Source organism: Cuculus canorus, chromosome 6 (assembly GCF_017976375.1).
Source record: "Cuculus canorus isolate bCucCan1 chromosome 6, bCucCan1.pri, whole genome shotgun sequence".
Lineage (NCBI taxonomy): Eukaryota > Metazoa > Chordata > Aves > Cuculiformes > Cuculidae > Cuculus > Cuculus canorus.
This window is the reverse complement of record NC_071406.1, coordinates 10,806,070-10,827,430: the sequence shown is the minus strand read 5'-3', so window position 1 is coordinate 10,827,430 and position 21,361 is coordinate 10,806,070. Positions and strand designations below refer to the sequence as shown.

General features: G+C 37.6%; 2 protein-coding genes across 7 annotated transcripts in view; both read right to left on the bottom strand.

The window, feature by feature from the left end:
• The window catches only part of SLC12A8 (solute carrier family 12 member 8), a 60,527-nt gene extending 55,796 nt beyond the window's left edge, over nt 1–4,731 (bottom strand). The window contains exon 1 of the mRNA XM_054070417.1: nt 3,646–4,731. The gene's annotated coding sequence lies outside the window, so the exon portion shown is untranslated. The remainder of the gene's footprint in view (nt 1–3,645) is intronic.
• A 113-nt stretch (nt 4,732–4,844) lies between these two features.
• ZNF148 (zinc finger protein 148) overlaps nt 4,845–21,361 on the bottom strand; it is a 43,553-nt gene continuing 27,036 nt past the window's right edge. For 4 of the 6 annotated variants that reach the window (XM_054070013.1, XM_054070016.1, XM_054070014.1 and 1 more), the window contains 3 exons: nt 21,197–21,280; nt 15,225–15,343; nt 4,847–14,879 (listed from right to left, as the gene is read on the bottom strand). In XM_054070013.1, the coding sequence (XP_053925988.1) occupies nt 13,287–14,879; nt 15,225–15,343; nt 21,197–21,280 (1,796 nt within the window). In that variant the 3' untranslated portion in view covers nt 4,847–13,286. Of the gene's footprint in view, nt 14,880–15,224; nt 15,344–21,196; nt 21,281–21,361 lie in introns of all 6 variants that reach the window. The other 2 variants (XM_054070015.1, XM_054070017.1) reach the window with 1 other exon arrangement.

Below are 21,361 nucleotides of genomic sequence, written 5' to 3'. Positions count from 1 at the left end.
AGAAATGTTTTTTTACTGTGAAGGTGGTGAGGCACTGGCACGGGTTGCCCAGAGAAGTCATATAAGGCCCATGCCTGGAGGTGTTCAAGGTTAGGCTGGATGAGTCCTTGATCAACCTGATCCAGCGGAAGGTGTCCCTGCCCATGGCAGGGGGGTTGGAACTGGGTGATCTTTAAGGTCCTTTCCAACTCTAACCATTTTATGATTCTGTAAGCGAACCAGCTTTGATTTTCCAGCGTTTCCTGAAGAGGCAAACTGTAAACAAGCCTTTACTCTTGGACAGAAACAGCAAGGGCAAGCAAATGATAGAAGAGGAAAGCAAGAGTTCAGAGAAGACAGATGACTTCTCAAGGCAGGTTGAAGCCTGACTGAGGAAATCAGCTGATATCTCCCCAAGATATCCCATTCCTGGAATACTTTGGAATCTCTCCTCTGGCTCCATTCTCTTTACATTCTTTACAACTACCGCAGAACAGGTTCAACCAGATTTCTGGTTCACTGGTCTGAAGGGCCAGTGCAAAATCTGAAATAAGTACCTTTGATTTGTTGCAGAATTGGTGAAGAATCACTGATTCATTAAGGACCAAGTGCCCCCTCCTTCCATATGCACACTAAGCAAGAGCTGGACAACTTCCTGGGGGCAGTCACCACTGCCCTCCCTGACTCTCCAGGAGATCCTGCTTCCCCACTGAAGTAAAGACTGCAGGAATCCAGCAAAAGTATGACATGGACAGATTAAAATCACCAAGCACTGCTGTTAAAAAGCGCTTTCAGGAGTGCTCAGCATTGGTCTCCATCTGCTCGTATTTAGGTCATGGCAATTTTGAACATTTTCCTTGTTGGCAAAAGAATCCAGCCGGCAGCACTCCTTCAGCAGGGCTGCACGTGCTCCCGAGGAGTGCGGACTGCACTGCTTTTCCCATCCTTGGCACCTGAGCAACACCGTCAAGTGACATACACCATCGCTTCTCCAAGGACAACCAAGAAGTGGCAGTCCTGTGCAAAGCGGCTCACTTTCTTAGAAGCACAGGCTTTGCAATTAAAGAGGTGACCAAATGCAAGAGAAGCAGCTCTATCTTAGATTACTTGTCACAAATATGTGATTGTGTGGAATGATATAAATTCCCTCAGTGCACACTCGGGATATAGCACAGGCATCAGTGTGTTCATGCAAGCCTTTCTCCACACCGCTCTGAGGTCTACACCACCTTCCAGGAAAAGCATCGCAAACCATTAGAGGAGGATATTTAGAAGGCCTAATTAAAATTTCTCTCTCCTCACACTGATCATCTTATCTCAGCTGGGAGAAAAAGGGGGAAATGCATCTAAAAGCTAAAACTGTTTCATCAAAGGGCAATTCTTAGGTGCTTTCAGGGCTAGCAATGAGCATCACGAGTTCCAGAAGACCATCAGGAATCCTTTCCCTCAAGTTAAGTAGGTCCTCAGGACTGTCAGATCTGAAGCCTCGCAGATCCAAATGTCACACATTCTGAACTGTGATTTGAGAAGACTTTTGATAGTCCATATGGTGTCACTCGGTGGAAAATTCCACGGGATGAAGTCTGGAGGTGGCTTTAAGAGAGTGAAAGGAGTGACAAAAGATTATGTGGGATAAAACAGGTGAAGGGAAAAATACCGGGGTGTCAAGATACAAAAGTGGCTCCTAGAAACAGGGAAAGTAAGAAAGCAGAGTTTGGTCAGCAAGAGAAGGTGTGAATTTCAAGCACCCACAGGTCTGAGCCATCCCATGAAATGTAGAAAGGATTCTTAGTAGAATGAATGTTAATTATCACATAACTTCATCGTGGTCTTCTTCAATTGCCAGACATCCCCGTCTTTCCTAACACAGCATCTTGCAAGCTGATTTTCATGTACACACACAGCACACGCAATGTCAGTAAACGACATTATTTAGCTAATCACATTGCTTAATGACCTACAGACAAACCCTAGATCAACACTAAAATGCACTGTCAGATGCAGAGTATGTTCCTAGACAAAATGAAGAGCCAGCCTTTTTCTATTCGAGTTCACTCAGAGTTGTAAACTGTGAAATACTTTGCTTTGATGATGCATTTTTACCCAATTTTGTTCAGTGCACGATAACAGCAGCTATCAATACAGTATCACAAACAACATTCTTGTTTCAATTCCTTAAAACAGAGTTTCAGGCACCAGGAATGACTGTGAGAGCCAACAATGCCCAAGCGCATTTCCATGCCCCACAGGGGCACTCCCGCTGCCCTCATGGCTCATGTTCAAGCAGCTTCAACATCCACCACTCTAGCTACATGTTTGACTAAGTGACAGATCATCCTGTTTATTTGATGCTCTCCTTTAAGCTAACAAATACCATCTGAAAGAAAATCCTCCTTTCTGACTCCTGTTTTGGAGGACAAGATCACTTTGGCACACTAGCATCTTTGCACTTACTCATCCATCTTCCCAAGCTGTAACTTTCTTAGGCTGTTCTGATCTATCTATAATTAGCTTTATAACAAAGAAGCTTTCAGGAACTGGCAATATAAATGGAAGAAAATACAGGACTTGAGAGAAAACAAACAAGTCACCCTTTGAGCTTCCAATGACGTCCTCTGCTTTGTTCTCACACGTTACTGCATGGTTGGGATTACCTTGCAATTACCCTGAACACATGCCCAGTACTCGCAGTTGTTGCTTTATCATCTTTTACAACTCACTTTATCTTGTGACGAGACAGACTGATTAAGGAAGCGCTGCTCCAGAAGAGCTTTCAGAGGATAAAAATTATACATCTCGAGCACTCGCTATTCCCATTACAACACAGAAGTATTTTTTAATGTATTACACTGCTAAAATAATGGAATCCTCTTGGTTTCACTTTTGCTCAAAGAGCAGTTACAAAAGCTCTGTTACTTCTGCCTCTCTGCAAAGGCACTAATGATCACATTTGCCCATGAGGGGAAAAAGAAAGATATATGCAAATACAAGCAAAACTAACCTGTACTGAGTGGCACAGCTGGCACCTCTGTAGCTGGGCCAGCTCCTCTCTCCGAGGCTGTGCAGTTGAGAAGGTATTATCTCCTTTAAATGAGCTGCACACAAGCCACGGTCACCGCACTGATCTAATGTCAAAAGATTTCAGCACAAAGCCCAGGCTGGGGGTAGACACCCTGTTTCTAGCTGAGAGGCTTGAAAGATGCAGCTGCTGGTAAAACAAAAGCCGAGCCGCTTTGCTAGCGGCAGGCAGCAGCGCACAATTAGCACGCAGCAACATGCCTGGGCATTCCGGCAAAAGGCAGGTGGAGCTGCCCAGAGAGATGGACTCCAAGTGGAAAACCAGTTACCTGTACGCTTAGCAAACATCCAGAAGTAAGCATAAATAATGGAGGGAGGAGCTGGGTGCCCGGCTTTCTTGCATGAAGTGTGTGGCTGCCGACACAGGCAAAAACTAATGTAGTTGGCTTGACTGCAGAAGGTACGCACGTACTCTCATTTTCAGATGGAATCTCACCAAATCATATTTAATTTCTGCTAGTGACTTATACATATATGCACTTGATTGCTTTTGAAATTCCAACGCCAGAGCAGATGCTACATCGGGGATGTTACAAACCTGAAGACCAGCCCTGATGTGAAACAGGTGAGGAGGAGGAGGTGACTTACCTGAGCAAGCAGGGCCGCTGCTGAAAGAACACATAGGGGCTCCATTTTACTCCTGTCTTCCAGTGGAAAGCTCACTTCATAAACTCCGTGTTTCAACAACTAAAGCAGACAAAAGAACAAACAATATTCGATAGGAAACTATCTTCTGTTGATTTGCCAAGTGTAATACAGAAGATAAGCAACATCAGACGTTCTTCCAGACTACCTCCCTAAAGCAACCCACCTCCAAATCTGTCTACTTTCATAAGCTGCTGCCTATTCTGGAGCTACAAAACAGTTCCTCCTGTGCAGTGTAAGAAAATAATTAATTTCAGAGAGAGAGAGGGCGATATTTTTCAGCACTCTAAATTAACAAATAACCAATCATTTTAACAGAACGCTGTTTCCTTCTCCTAACAAAAAGTGAAGATAATTTAATGGATTGTTTTTTTCATTCAATAGAAAATGTAGGTTCTGGCAATTCTTTTTAACATCAAAATATTGAAAAATGTCTTCTTTCCACTATCACATTACTATTTGACAATTCTAATCATGACACTCAATAAGCAGAAACTACCAGTTTTGATTTCTTATTTCCAACACATAATTAAAACAAATAAAAATCAGTATAACTAATGCAAGGAAGCATACGAAAAGACAAGCAGGGTGGCTGAGGACACAGACCCTACTTACTCAGCCATATTAGAGTGCACCCATGATTTATAACTATCGATCACGAAACCATTAAAAGCAGTTACCACGCTGTCTGGGTGTTAACATTAAGTTCTTGGTAGGCTATTTTAAGAACAATACCAGAAGTTGCACAAACAGAGCAATAGCAAAACAAAATCATCACTCTATTCACTTCATACTCCGAAGTAGATAAAGGCACCCCAAGCCAGCAATGCCTATGGCCTCACATCAATCAAAGGGACAGCAGGGCAGCCTTCCTAAGGCCAGGTTCAGGCAAGTCCCTGTAGAAGTGTCTGTGCCGATTGAATCCGCTTCTGCCCCGCGGTTGTGTACGGCCACCTCTGCTGGCGCTGCCGTCCCCTGGGGAAGACACTAGAGCAAATCCCACGACTGCCCTTTCTCTGCTACCATGAAAATTCAGTCAACGGGTTAAATACCCTCATAAGGCCAGGCGAAGAGCTGCCCAGAGGGGGTTCCACGAGGTGGTGGAGAACACCAGGATCGTGACTCCAGGACCAGGGCTGTAAAACAGGGGAGCCACTGGCATCCTCACGGCCTCCAGCTCTATCGGCAGTGCTCAGCTGATCGTGGCTCAAGTTTTAGTATAGAACTCCACTAGTGGTTTTTTTTTTCTTTTTAAAAGGTACTGTGCGACTTTTAACATCTTCTTGTACAAAACTTGTTCTTACACAAAGTAAAATCAAGAGAGCTACGCATTTCACAAAAATAATCTTTAACAGAAGTGACCCTACCAAAAGATTCAGGGAAGACATTGCCTTTAACACATGAATAAATAAAGGTAAGAAAACTAAATTATCCATAATTATAGGTAATGGGGCACATTTCTGATTTTGCAAGTTCACAAATGCTATTATCTTCAATATTTTAAAAAGTATTTGCTTCCATGGCAGAAGAATCTATCCTACATAGTAAATATTCCTTACGCTACACACTCCAAAAGGATGTAGTGCACACAAGGCATACTGTTATCCAACAGAGTAAAAAACTTTGAGTAATAAAGTTCACCTTACAACTGAGATTAAAGCAAAGTCCTGATTCTCATTCACATGAAGAGCGGCTGGCACTGAATAAAACCCCTCTAGTGTGAACAAGAAGAACAAAAAGAAAGCTGGTCTAATATGAGGCGTTTCTGTTAAAGTGATCCCAGTGCAATCTTCTAAGAAGCCCTGTATTAAAATTACAGTCAGATATTCTCTTTTCTAAAATCAAAGGAGGCAAGAAGGAGATCCAAAGGGGAAGAAAAGCCAAATAAGTTTTATATGTGTCGAATGAAATATTTAAATACTTCATTTCATTGTTGGAAGTAACCATTTCAATTCTTGCACAAGGGTATCTACCTGCACATGCCTTCACCTGTCTCATTAAAAAAGCTCTTATTTGAAATTATCTAACATGAAAAATACTGCTAAGTCTATTCATAAAACAGTATTCTATATTTTTATTTTTCAAACAGCAAGTGACCACATTTGAAATGCATCATTTGCAAATATAAATTATCAAACTATTAGTTTAATTAAAAATAAAGCAGAAACATAACTTCCCTTAGTATCACAATACATAGAAGGGTATTATAAACCCCAAAAGACTAAGTTAACCATTAAGAAAACAATGTCAAAAGTGATGAAACTCATTAAGTCACTTAATGAATAAATCAATCCTAAGAATACAATACCATTCACCAAGATTATGTAAAAAAAACCAAAACAATCTTTCATTGTATTATACAGATAAAAACAATCCAATCCTTCATGCCACATTTTGTAAACCATGATATAAATTACACTCACAGTCAAATGAAGAGGAAAAGTAACTCTCAAAATATTCTACGTTGCTTTTAGGACAGAAATAAAGGCAGAAATAGAATCATTTAAAAGATATCAAGTTTAACGAAAAAAAATTCATTTGGTCAAGCCTGCTATCCGAATAGTTTTGTTTCCTGCAAAACTATTTTTGTCTTTTCTGAATTATGAAATTTAAATGTTTCTTTTTCATATTAAATGTAAGCCATGTGTTGAACTACATTAAACCCTTTTATACTTGTATTATTTTTGCCATGAGACCCAAGCATCTTTCACGTACCTACATACATACGTACATACACACACCCTCCCTCCCCCTCTCCCTCTCTCTCTCTCTCTCTCTCACTGTTGATATCTGGAAATTCCTCGTTTCACAGGAATAAAGACTGACTCACACGCTGACTTCTGTCAGAAACATAAGAAATATACAAATTCATATTTTTCAGGTTCCTATAAAACCATCTCTCACCTATACACATACTTTTACTGACAGAATTCAGAATATGGTCTTTTGTCTGATAATAAAGGGACGGAATAAATGTTGTAGGATAAAGAAGTACTGTATAAGCATTGAAATAAACCTATTATCCTAAATTTATCTATACGATTTTTTTTTTTTATTTTTAATCGAAATACAAAGAAGGCATAGAGACTTCAGGAAAATAACACTATATCAGCAAATGCACTGTAACAGTGTTCCACTATATATATCATCAGGTTTTTCATAACACAATTTCTTCTGTACACTAGATTTTGCACTAATTTCTCTGTCTTCAAATGCATATTTCCAGATCCGATTCAGCACTACATAGTATGCCTTCAAAATAAATGGAGGTCACTTGCTTTATTGAATACCAAGTTCCCTTCCAGACAGCATGAAAAGAAAGACAAGACTACACAGACAAAGTCCAGTATAATTCATTTCTGACAATGAAAATTTCAACCCCTCATACTGTTTCAAAATTCCTCCTACTGAAATGCTTTACTACAATAAGAATAATAATAATTAATAATAATAATAAAAAGCATACATTACATATAAAAGATACCAGTGTACTAAAAGTGACAGAAGTGGACTAGCAAATCCTTCAAAGCACATATTATATAAATGACTAGTATTTAAAAACATTTTTCTTCTATAAAATGTAGGTCATATACATTTAGAAATTGGGGGGGGGTTTCTAAAGCAGTAATGACTGTTCAAATAGTTATGCTGCTCTGTACAGTCTAATACCTATTCAATTCAAACTATAAGTTTGACGTTTAGTTTATTTATCGGAATAAACCCATCTCATCACCTCCTAGCTCATAATTTGAAAAATACACCACTTGAATGAAGACATGACTTCTAAGTTCACTGTTTATCTGCATATGAAATGAGAAGAGAATTACCCCTATCTACTGGAGGCTCAAGTCTCATCATTTCAGTATCAGGACTTAAAAGGCTCCAAATTTAAGTAGAGGAATTGCCAGGAATCAGCACAGAAGCAGAATAGTATCTCTCATCCTTTAGAGACAGAGCTATTCAAACTTTTGCAGTCTTCCTCATCTTGCAGAAGTGCAGCCAAGCCATTCATTTCTGACTCAAAGTGTGTACGGATGAAGCCATAGCTCTAAAGACTGTCCCCCCTGTGACTGAAATTGTGCTGTGTAAACAATGTTATGTACTCCAGCAGGAGGCCATTTCAATTTATTTATAAAAAAAATGATTAAGAATATTCATTAACTCAAACAAGGCTATTAACTCCCAAAGGTATTTTTGGAACTTATCCTTATGCTACTTGTAAAGTTAGCACTGTCGTGTATTATTGCTTACAAACAGTACATCATCGTATGCCTTCCAACAGAGTGGTACTGTGATCAGTTCGTTTGTATTTACAGGCTTTTTTGTTTGTTTTTTTAAACAAGCTATAAAAACATTACATACTTTACAGACAATACAAATACTCAAGTCAAACAAATGGAATGCATAACAATAAGAAACGTCATAAAGGAAGACTGACATAAGTCCTTGATTGTCAAGACACATTTATATTTATATATAAACTCTAGCTGTGCAGAATCAAAGATTCAATCATAGGTACATCCTTATTTGATAAATCATATTTACAGCATGATATTGCATAAAAAAATAAAATAATGTTGTTTACACAATATTACCTTTCCATCCATTGGATTAAGGAAAGCAAGAAACAACTCTTAGAAATGTTTGCTTGCCTCAAGTTTGTGTTTCCCACCAAAAGATGTAATTTTAAAAAGGAAACATAAGGTTTTATACACAGAGTAGAGCAAAAGCGACTATAAATTTATTTCCCTGACACAAAGCAATTTTAAATTGAACAAAAGTTTAAATGTTAACTTATAGACATGTCTTTTCATTAGCAGTAACACTTTCTTAGTACTTGTCCTTTGCAAAGTGAGTTTTAGCTAGATGCACTACATGCCTGACATAAACATGCATTACGGTAAGTTGAATGAACTTTCAAAGTTACAAGGCTTCATTTTGGTAGAATATTTAACACTAGGAAACTGTAACATTAGTCATTTGCTTCAGTACCAACCATGTAATTTGAAAGTTCACATGCATACTGGTACCGACTGCATAAGCATATTTCTCTCTGTTAAAATTTCCAAACGGATTCCCAGGAGTATTAGGATTTTCCCTGCGATTTGTAATGGTATTAAAACAAGCAAACAAAGAAGAATAAAAATCAAAGCTCTCAACGCCAAGAAAATTTAGTTAGCAAGTTACATACATAAAGTAATCCAATGCTGCAAAATTCAGAGCGGATTCATCCAAATATTCTTGTTCGTTTCAAATAGTTCCTATGTATAATACAAATACTATAAAAATATTCTGAACAAGCATGGAATATAATGTATCTGTTGAGGTGGAAAGTTTTCATAGGAGAACATGAGCACTTTAGAATAAACTCCAAAAGTTACAGTAGAACCCCAATAATTCGCAGCAATGCCTTAGAAACCCTTGACAAATGACAATTTTGAAAATAGTGAGGAAGCAGGCAATAAAAGCAAGGATGTCACATCACAAAATGTACTTTGTTCATTTATTTTGACAACTGTAATTTAGTTTTCAATACTTCTTCTACCTCCCAGTATACTAATACGGGTTCCATAGTATACTTGGGTGAAGCAGTATAGAAATACTAATATGAGACCTCACTACAGTACTTTTTAGACCATTGCAGAGAGGTGGGGAAGAGACCTCTGGGGATGTATAAGCCTATCGGATGGATGCTTTGATTAGTGATCAGCGAATTAGCAAGATTTTACTGTACTTCGCAATTAACCATGAAAAGTTCCTGTCAGCCAAAAAATTGACAAGTACAATATAAAAAAAACCCCAAATGTTATTTCACATGAATACTTCTTGTCCTATTTTCTTCTTGAAACACAATTTTCCTAAAGACAACACTAGGAGACACAAGATCATAAACATAGTTCTTTATCATTTTATCATTCAATTTCAATTGTTTATGTTGTTACTCAGAAACCAACATACAGCAATACACATTGTTAATCCTTCTCCCCAAACCTTGCAATTTATGATTAATTCATTCTCAAATCAAATAAAGAAAATGTAAATGCCTATTAGTATACCATTACAAGCCGATTCCTTCATTGTCTGTTATATTAGTGGTAAAACATATCAAAGAATTCATGCTAAAAGGGACACTGTCAAGTAATTTAGGACCAAAATGCGGTCTATTAATATGTGTGTGCATATATATATACACACACATGTATTGTGTATGTGTATATATAGATAGTTTGGTAATAAATATCATCACTTTCCTCTTTTTTAAAGTCATCATTGCTCAATCAGTAGGAGATATCCCCAAAAAATTCCATCTTATACACACACACATTCACTGCTTGCATGACCTTTAGGCAAGAACGTCTGTTGTTAGCTCTGTGGAATATAAATGGTCACCTCAGCCTCGTGCTGACCCCCTGAACAGTATCAGTAAGAGAACAGAACAGAAAAAAACAAAGTCGCTTTTTTTTCCAGACACACATAGAGAACTAACAAAAATGAACACTGACCAGATCAAAATGAAGAGTGTGCATCTGCAGCAGATTAGAAGCAGCAAAACGTGAGCAGTGGAAAACGTTATTAAACAATGTAATTATTAAAAAAATAAGAGCTTTTTACATAGTTAAACCTCCCAGAACTGCGAACACACTTATTTCAGAATAAAAGGGCATGTACTCAGGAAATGAGAGCAGTATATTTGGTTAACTCCTCCAGTACAGAAAGCTTCAAGCATCAGCAGATAAGCTACTCACACCACTGCTTTAACTGTACACATGGAAGAACCCTACGAGACAGTCCCTGTGGGCTAGAAGGGGACTTCAAAACCTGTCCTAAGGCACAGAGTATAGGTGTAACGGCTCAGCAGCAGGCTAGGGAATGAGCTGAAACATAAAGAATAACATTTTCTCATCTGATTCCCACTTCGCTCTGGGGAAGAGTAAGTTCTTTCACTCTGTACAACAGCTTGCTCACTTACACAACCAAGCAGAGATTCCCAAGTGTGAAGATGGTATGGAGCGAGACCGATTCCCTTTTACTGCTCAATCACCTGCTCACAGCACCAATGCAGTAACTTTAAAATAAAGCTGAGTTGATCTCCTCCGAGAGAAGCAGCCTTTATTTCTCTTACCTCCCTACGGGGCCAAAGAAGTGCAGTAATAATCGAGCCCTTTTATTTTATTTTGTCTTTTTGCTGCTTGAAGTATTTAACTAATAGTACTACCACCGGTCATCTACTTGGAACAATGTGACATTAGAACAAAGATGTCAACACGGTCTTATTCAGGCAGCACGAGCTAGGATGTGATGGAAATGAAACACCTGAAAACCAAACACTTTATGAGAGGTGGCTTCCTGGAATTTAGGGGCCATTAAGTAATGTGACTGTCCTAATAAGAATGGAAAGTCACAAACTGATCATAAAGGAAGAAAAATAGAGAAAACATGAAAAAGTTAAAAAAATTGTTTGAAAGTATGTTTGTAACATGTATCATTAAGAATCCATAAGAAGTTTACTGTTCTCCCTTGATACTCATTCTTCTTAACTCAGGGCCAAGTATTCAGACAACATTACTGGTAAGTCATAGCACACAAACATCTTCCTGTATTACACACAGGGTCATGAATGAAAACATAATCTGTTTACCTATGCAGAAGTACCAAGTAAGAAGTTTATGTAAATTGTATTTCTTGTCAAATAAGCTATGGATAACAAATGCACTTTCTCCCTCAACTGTACCAAGTGCAGTTAATGCTGCAACACTGATACCGTAAAGGAAAAAAGACAGAGTGGGATCAGTTTCCTAATTATGAAAATCAAGCAAAATATTGCTACTGCTTTGGGAAGAGGTGGGAACTGTTGTATGTTCTGCTCAAGTCCTGTCTGAAAAGAAAGGATATATTTTAGCGCCTTGAGATGCAGTCTTTTCTCCTAGCTGATGGCTTCATCTGAGAGACAACAGCTAGCAACAGTGCTGTAAAAGGATGCACGTAATCCTATTAAAAAAAAACCCCAAACAAACAGATATATACATATATATATATATATGTACACGTGTGTGTATGTGTGTGTGTTTTTCCCTGGTTAATCAGCCTACATGAGGCTTAGACTGCCTTAAACTACCAGACAGTGTCCCTTTAGGGAAGGTGCAATAGAATGAATGTACAGTTCAAAAATCTGTAACTTGTTAACTTAAACTACACAATAGTTATGCTATTCAAATCTTACCACCTTAAAAATGCACACAGAACTATTTATCGTACCATACTGCATACTTCAAGACAAACTACTATTCAAAAAAACATATTCATGGTATAGGGATAAACTTTGTAGTTTATTTGTACTGTGAAATGCAACAAATTCTTCTGATCATTCGCCTAGGCTGCAAAAAGAAATCTGTTCACTAGCATCATTCAGCAGTTTTGGTTGGTAAAATTGTAATGTCTTTCACTAAGCAAACACTAAAAAGATAGGGAATTTGAATGCTGACTTCTTCAGCTTGTGGGGATACTTCAATAAATTTAGCGACCTGAATTGTCAAAATTCTACTCAGAGAATTAAAACAGTTTTTACAGAAGCCAAGAACGCCCAATCTCAATGTATATTGAAAAGAATAATTGGAGCTGTATGAGATGAAAATGATGCAACCGTATCAAACCTAAAAATGGTTTTATTTTTTTGAGAAATCAAAAACTACCAAGTTGACTAAGTGCTCTATGTTAATGATTACGAGTATGTAGGGTAATGTACAATTAAGCTTTTAAATCTTGGAATACACAGTTTGTGTAAGCATTATGCAATCGGGAATGTCATCTACAGAGTATTTTAACTAAAACTTCAAAATCTTGATATCTGCATATGAAAAAGTCATTAAAAAGTTACATCTAGATCCAGCTGTACAAAGAAATACACATTACTTCAGGAATGAAGTAAAGGCTTTAACAGTTAGTCATTTTGCTTAAAAAAGTGTTTAAAATAGTTTAAATTAATTAGACTTTTAAATAGTAGACTTAGTCTATCAGTATTCATTTTTTCCTCAAAACACAACTCAAGGTAATGCAAAGCAGAAATAAAGGGCACATGGTCTAAAATTGCTTTTGAGAGATTATTTTTCTAGAAAATGACATCTTTTAAAGCCATATTTGCTTGACTTGGAGACTTATTTATTCTGTGTGTTTAGTACACGTTGATTCCCTGCTGAAGAGCAATGACTATGCTGACAAGCTTAGAAATGACAATATGAACAGTATTAGACAGTGAACTGTCCTCCCAAAGCATACAAGGAAACAATCCTGGGGAAAAGTCTTACCTGGGGATATTGTTTATTTTAAATTTCACAGAAGGTAAAATATTTTCTGGATTCAAACAAGTGAATAAGAAACTGCCTTTGATGGGGCAAGATGGTCAGGCAGTTCAATGACTGGTGACTAACCAAAATAAAAAAAAAAAAGCAGTTATTGGTCTTGCTAATATAAGCTTACTTTTGTTTTAACATAGCGCTCTTAAAAGCTGTACAGAACTCCATCTTTTACAGAGCAACCCCCTTTTGACAAATGTGTTCTAAAGTGCCAGTATTATTTACAAAGATTTCTTAGCCAAAAGTCTGACCCGTTGTGCCATCAGGTGACGAAGTCATCCCAGCTCTGCTATCATTTACATTCACCAAGGGAAATTCTGGGAAATCAGCACTTGTCCCTGGTCCCCGAAGGTTCACCTGTCCATTGGCAGTGCTAAACTGAGATGATATTCCTGCTCTTGCCCCATGGTACTGAGCTCTAAAGGGCTGCTCAAAGGAGCTAATTTGATATGCTTGATGAACAGGCTGTGCCTCTGCTTTCTTCTGAGAAGTTACTTGATCCAAGAAGTCCTGTGTGGAGGAGGAAGAAGAATGATTTGCCTCATCACCTGAAAAGGGAAAGGGGTGCTGCGAATCACCAACCATTAGTCCAAAATGGGACTTGTCTGGAGTTGTTCTTAATGGAGAGTTCATTCCCGATCGAAAGCTATTGACGGGTATAGACGTGTAGACCTTCTCCATGGAAGGAAATGCTGGCTGGGTTGTAAGAGTCTGGTTATCAGTCACAAAATTAAGGCTCGGGTTGTTCAAATAGGCATCATTTTGGCTAGTTCTGTCCAAAGCTTGTTGCAAAAACTTTGAATATTCTTGTAACATACTAGCTTTATCTGATGAGGAAGCTTGAGAGCTAGTTCCAACTGTCTCAGATTGGGTGACCTCAGATACTTCAGAAGAATTGATTGATATACTGGAGGTCACCTCAGTGTCAGCCACACTGAAAGATATCTCATGTTGTCCATTAGCCTTGTGTGAATAATGATCTAACAGAGTCTGCAGTACCTCATCTGGAATGACATTTTTGTCATGGTTACCTTTAATTTCAACATTCAGTGCTTGTGTGTCTAATATCGAGGCTGTAGCAGTTTCATCAATGACGCTGGCCACAGCTGCCTGTGTTACTGAAGGTTGAGATGCTATGGTACTTACATTCAAGGCATATTCTCTACTGTTATTACTAGCTGCTTGTAGATACCTCTTTTTCTTCAAAAATTGCATTGCGTCATCATAATTAGTGCTGCTGTGTACAGGTTTACTGGGCCCTTCCTGTAACGTGTCAACTTGATCGATGTCAGCGTTACCTTCAGAGTCCAGTAAACTTTGCTTATCCACAAGATCGAAGGCATACTTTGAAACCTTGTTGTCTTCATATGTGGATAAAGGTGAAATGGTTTGACTTGGCTCAAGTGGCTGCTTCAGACTCCTCTTGCTGTTAACTTTTTTGAGAACGAGCTTAGGTGGGTGTATTTCTCCAGAATTTGCTTCTTCTAAGTGCGTCCCACTGACCGAAGAATGTGGCATCTCAACAGCATATTCCGCTACCATATATTCATCTTTTACTTTAGTACTAGAAGAGTACAAAGGCAAATAGTCATTTTTGTCCTTCTTCTGCTCCGATTTATCTGAACTTTCTTTATCCCCAGATTTTGTTTTCTCTGTTTTCTGCCTTTTCTTCTTTGGCAAGGAGCTGTCTTTCATAGGCGTAGGGAAACCAGAATCTTCCTCCGATGGCAAAAAGCCAACTTTGGTGGCACTTCTGTTCGGTTTCTTGTCGCGGTTCTCATGGCACATACGTTTATGTTTCAGCACACGATCAGTCCTGGAGAAATACTGCAAAACAAATAAAATATTATTACTATTAGATAAAAATAAATATATTAGCAGAAAGAAAAGAAAGCTTTCATTTGAACAAACCTACTTGACAATTCATCCACTTTACCAAGCTCTAATGAAGTGCCAAACAGCAGCATATAAGCAATAAAATCGAGTGCAGACAGTTGTGTCTCTGCTCCACCTGCACACAAAGACCATCCACCTTAACAGAAAAAAACATTCTTTACACATGTATGTGTGCGCACATGACTACAGCACGTGGAGAAAGTCCCATCTGTACTATGTGGGAGTTGACTGGTGGTTTTGTTTTTAATTGCAAAGGATTTCACTAAGTCATCTTACCTGCAAACAATATTCACACTGGTAAGGCTTCTCTCCACTGTGAGTTCTTTTGTGCCTTTCCATGTGATACTTTTGAATAAACCTCATACCACATTCATCACAACGAAATGGCTTTTCACCTGATAAAAAACAGGTAGCAATGTTAGTCTACAAATAAAAATCTATGTTCTTCCATACAATTACCAGGTCAAATACTACATTCTCTAGCAGAAGTAAGAAAGAAGAGGATTCAGTCTGTTGTTAATAAAAAACAACACAGGGCTTGCTCACATCACTATTTTCTCAGTACTCAGTAGCTGATGCCTCAAAATTATCTTAAGCTTTTATACACACACACACACGCACACACACAAAACCACATCTAAAAACTAAATTCTTACCCCTCCTCTTTCTAATTTAGGTGCAGATATTAATCTTTAACTTAACAAATGAACAACTATAAAGATAGTTTCCTGAACTGCTGCTACACAGTATTTTTTTAGGGCAGTTGATTATATAAAAATACCTCAATACTCTCACCAACTCCTTTAACGCAAACTCATCCCTTCTAGAAGAGACTTATGTATTTCAGAGCTTTTAACTTAAATTTTTTGTAGGGTGTTCTGTATTTTCCATAATTTTTTTCCCTTACCTTTACAAAGAATTGAAATTACTGCTCCGGGAAGGTTGGAACCCTTTTTTTTCTAATGAATTCATTTTATTTTTAAAATTAAGCTGAAAACAAGAAACGTCTGCAGCTGAGCTGGTGCTTGCTTACTTACAGGCTCCTCTGTTCGGCTGCTTTGTTTGTCTGATTTGGGTTTTGGTTTTTACTTTCATGACAATATTCACTGCCCTGAATTCATCTTCAGTTCTGCCCTTATATTTGCTCACAAAGCAGTCCTACAAGAATTCTTTTGGAACATAGAGTAACTCTGGAGCTTTTTCCTTAACTTTTACTTTACATCTTCCTTCTGATATTTTTATTTTCTAGGTTTCTCTGACAAAACATAAACATTTCAAGTGCATCGAAAAGTTAGTTCCGCTTTTACAGAACTTCCCCATTATTTAATAGAACTCAGCCTGAACATCAGTAATCTTTTCTCTTAATATTTACTATGAAATCTTCTGAACGACATAGAGATCCGGGATAGTCTTGGCAGCATCTGCTAACATCCTGGAGACTGTATTGCACTGATTTTTGGGATCTAAACCACCTATCTTTTGTTTTCAGATATATGCAGACTATTTCTATTTTTCTGAGGTAGTTTTGTTATTTAATAATATTTTATTAACTACTTCTATTAAATTATTACTAAGTTACCTAAACGTTAATAAATTTTAATTTACGATTTAAAATGTAAGTGTGTATTTTCCATTTAGAAGAGAGGGATTTAGCCACATCCTTCAACAAATGGAAATACAATACATTAAAATAAGATGCCAATATTTACAGAAACTGGAATGGGAAATGTCTATATCACCCACACATTTAATCTGAGTCAGATCATTAATGCCCAGAGTTTCAACCTTCTTAATTCCAAGCAATTTCTAAATCTCTCTCATTGTAAGCCTATGCCCTATTTCCAGTTATTAATTCTTACCTCTCCATGTGGCTTCTCAGCCAATCCCTTCCTTAGATGAAATTATTTCAATTTATTCTCTCCTAAATCAAATTATCTCCTCTCCTAAGATTTCTCAGCTTCCATCAGTTCTTTTCCTACAGGCTGACAACTTCAGCATCCTAACTCTCCTTTCACATTCAGTCAGAGACCAACTTTTACCATTTCTTGCTTATTAATAACCACCATAATTTTTTGCTTTTTTCCCCCTTTATAAATGCTAACGCCTGTCATATAATCCTCTCCCAGACCCTCTATAAGCAAATCCTCCTCTCTGGCCTAGTTCTTAACTTTCAAACTCCAGTTTCATTCATTATGTTCTCTTTGCTCGTTAGGCACCCTTACTACCACGGTGTTTTACTTGCACTGAGCCTGTGGAGACTTCCTGAACCAAATTCCAATTCCCTTCTTCATTTTTAAAGGAGATGAGGCAAGAGGTTTAGGTCTCATTGTTCTAGTTTTATACAGGGGAACCCTTCCATTTGCAAAGAAAACTATTTAATCATTTTACTTACACTTTTTTTTTCCCTTTGCTCCACTATTCATTCTATTTTGTGTTTCTTTCAAATTGCCCCTTTGAACAACTCTCCTTATGTTTTCTGGAAGTCTGCTTTTACAGTCTCTTAAAATTTCCTCTAAAAAAGGAGCAGCAGTTTGGGAAACCTATCCTGAGCCTTAAAGAAGTCAAACCAAGTGAGAGAAGCAAGACAGCTCAGTCCTGTTCTAGCTTTGAAGAGCCCTCCAAGGAGCAATCCTGCTATTGCAGGAAGGCTTGAGTTCAGAAGTCTTTATTGATAGACTTACCTTCAGCCTTACACACATTCCTGTAAGTGAAAGGTCACAGAGTTCCTTAGCATTTGTCTACTCAAGCTGGCTATTTGCTGGCAGAAGACTCACAGCCACCTGTTCCCTTTTCAAGGTTTAAACAGGGCCAAACAGGACTTCGGAGGTTTTTCATTGTAGAGTATTACCACCACACCAGCTATTTTGGAGACTTTGAGAGTAGCTATAAAGGCATTACTGGCCATGCGTAACAGGAAGGAAAGTTTGGGGACAAGGACCCTGCCCTTGAATTACTCAGTACAACACAGAAAAAAATAGTATTTTTCAGTAGAATTTCAGAGTGGTCTGGAAGTTAAGATTAAGAAACACTTTGTGAAACTGATACCATACTTAATTCTTGCTTTAATCTTCATAAGAAAGATAATATTAGAAAAAAGATTAAAAATTAATATGAAGATATGCTGCCTATAGTAATTTCTTCCTAGCAGAAGACTGAAACTTCAGATGCCTTCTGAAATTTTGTTGTACTTTTCAAACAGGATCTATCGCAAATGGAGGAGACCATTAATAAAAATCTTTTGCTAACATAGGGAGAATCTAGGACATACTTTTCTGAAGTGAGCAGGGAAGAATTAGATATTGGAAAAAAAAAGTCAAAATTTAAAAATATAATACAATAACTATATGTATTATTTAGGAGAACAGCCTATGTTTTGTGTCTACGCTGGAAATCTGTTAAAACTGAGCATCAGAACTATTTACAAAGTGTGGCACAAATGCTATCTGTATGAAGGCTGTAACAATTATAAACCCCCAGGCATTTTAAAATCTAAAGCAGAAAAAATACAAATTATAAGATACCAAAGAAGTCAATAAAAAAGCAGCATGACTGAACAATAAGGCACTTCACATGTTAGCCCCAAAGCCGCCTTATTTTTTAAAAACCGAATCTCATTTTTCGTGTTTAAAGTGGAAAGTAGGGTGGGTTGCAGATTTAGGAAACGTGAATGCATGAGTGGCTAAGGTGTATAGAAACATCTTTAGGCAAAAGAAAGCAGACATATAAAAAAAAAAAAAGCCACCATCTTTGTGTGCTTAGCAAACTCAAAATATGAAAATATACGTGTATTGATGAGTCTTCCCTCTCTTAGGACTGAAATGCTGATCTTCAGTCTCATTAGTGACAAGTTTAGCAACAAGGTTATCGCATTGCTGCCCTCCTCTACATACAATTATTTCTAGTAAGTGAATTTTGTATTAATGCAATGTCTGCTTTTAGATGCAACTATTTAATTATTTAAACAGAATAAGGCTGTTCACTGATTGTTTCCTAATTCCCTCATAAAATTTCATAAGGAATGGTTCAGAGAACTGAATTCAAATCACACGGGAACTAGGTGGGGCACCTGTAAGTTCAGGCCTTCTAACAGGCATAAAATGGGGCTTCTAAGTGTTACCAGTGTCTTTGTTTGGATTAAAATAAACTGAAAAATTTTATCATCTTTAAGAGAGCAAGAAACGCCCTGCTCTTCATCAGTGTTTTGAACACTGTACAAACGCTGGAGCTAAAAATGGTTATTCAGAGAAATAAAAATGCAAAATAGTAAGAAAAAATACAGTATTTAATTTATAAGGAATATACAAAGAGACCTTTCCTTTACTTCCATGAAAGGAAAACACAGACCCACTGCTCACCTTCTGCTGAGAAAAGCAATCTGAAAATTCAGGGTTTCGGGATGGGTTCAATTATGCAGTCCTGAATGACAGAGCAACGCTAAGCAAAGGCCCAGCAGTGAATCTTGTGATATAGAAGTGAAAGCACAGATAGGTATGAATGCCAATTAGCTACTCTATAACTGGGCCAAGGCAAAACTTGAGCAGTAGTTCAATACTTGCTGACTAAATGGACTTCAAAAAAGCTTTTCCCACTCCTGGAAACTGGGTATTACATGTTTTCTCCTACAATCTACTAGCTGTCACCTATGAAAACACCCATAATTGAACAATTTAAACACAATCACTGTCTTTGATTTTCTGAAAAACAACCAAACTATACCTCAGGATGCTGAGGAAAGGGAGAAAACGTAGTTATCTAAAAAAGTCAGCTAACAATACAGTTAATCTGTTAAATGGCAGGTTTTTCTCTGCTAAACAAAGACTAGTATATGTGAGAGCCAGCAAAAAAACCCTGCAACTTCACCATCACTACCCCCTCCCCTCAAAGCTTAAATCAACACAGAATTCTCATTAAAGGTAGAAATTGAATTTTAAAAGATAATTAAATCCTTTTATAAATATTTGTATTCAAGAGTTAATTAACTATATTGCCCAGACTCTCATTTTCAAAGCCACATACAGGAAAGAATCTTAATTTAAAAAAAAAAAAAAAGTCTCAAAAATGCATATGCTGCACTGAAATTATTGCCTTTTTGTGGGAAGGGGAGGGAGAGAAGATAGATGGAAGAGAGTGAATGAGCATTCTTTTCAGGAACAACATCTTCACAAAGTGAAGGCAGCATGGTTCACCAATTCAGAGCCAGAGGAAAGACTAGGAGCAGAACAAAGACACTGGACAGAAGAATGGAAGACTCTTCTGTGGCTGACTGACTGAAGGAAACCTACTTAGTCTGGACTCATGGCAACCTAGGATACAAAAATCCCATAAACAACAGGGCATTTGTGCACGTAACTCCCTGTACACTGCTCTGAAAATTCATTTTGCAGAGGTTTTTCTCCCTCTCAACTCTTACACATGCACACACTGCACTGCGTGTTAGTAGCTTGCATATCCATTTAAATGCTACAGACAAGAAACACTGTGCACATTCACCAGCTCTGCTTTTCTGAAAAAAGAGGCTGAGAAATTGGCATCTAGTCCAAAGGGACCATATTACAAAATATTTAAAAAAGGATTGAAAGGCCATGCACCAAAATGCCAAAAACCCAATGAAGCCAAACCTATTACAGAACGTGGTTTTGTGCAGTGCAAGAAGATAAAAAAATAAACATGTATAAACTTAAACTGGTTTTCGATTAAAACTTCGGGCCTTATTTGACCTATATTGCATATTTTTAAACTAAGGCTCTTATTTTTAGAACACTTCTGAATTAAGCCCTTAAAAAAAAAAAGTGGAAAGTACAGCTGATACTGGTGCCTTTGGGGTTGGGCATTTTGGCCATTTTTAGTCCTGGCACTTTTACATCAGATTCCAAAATAAATAAATTGACTGAAATGTAATTTGGAAGTCCCCGCTGTCTGAATTAACTTGATACCACAAAAGATAAGAACTGCTTAACAAACCTTGACTTTCACAAATGCACAAACTTCAGGAGTTGCTACTCTGAGCTTATTTATTGAACACTGCTTTCAGATTTGCTTGCTAGAGTTTATACTAACTTTGCAGCCAAAGAATAGTGGAGCAAGTTGAAAGTACAAAACTCAATAATTTTTAAAAGTTTTATGACATCTGTTAATTAAAACAAACTACAGCAGGGTCTTAGGCTGCATACTTAATACCAGAAACCTTGCCTGAGTGGAGAAACAGTGTTTAAGCACGCCAGTAAAGATACTCAAGGCACTATACTCACCAGTATGAATCTTCTCATGCCTCTGTAGCAGGTACTTCTGTATGAAACGCATGTCGCACTGACTGCACTGAAATGGTTTTTCACCTTGAACAATATAATTCCACATCCGTGAGTTAATAACTACACACTGTTGTTTCTGATAACTATTTCTGAGGAATATTAAAA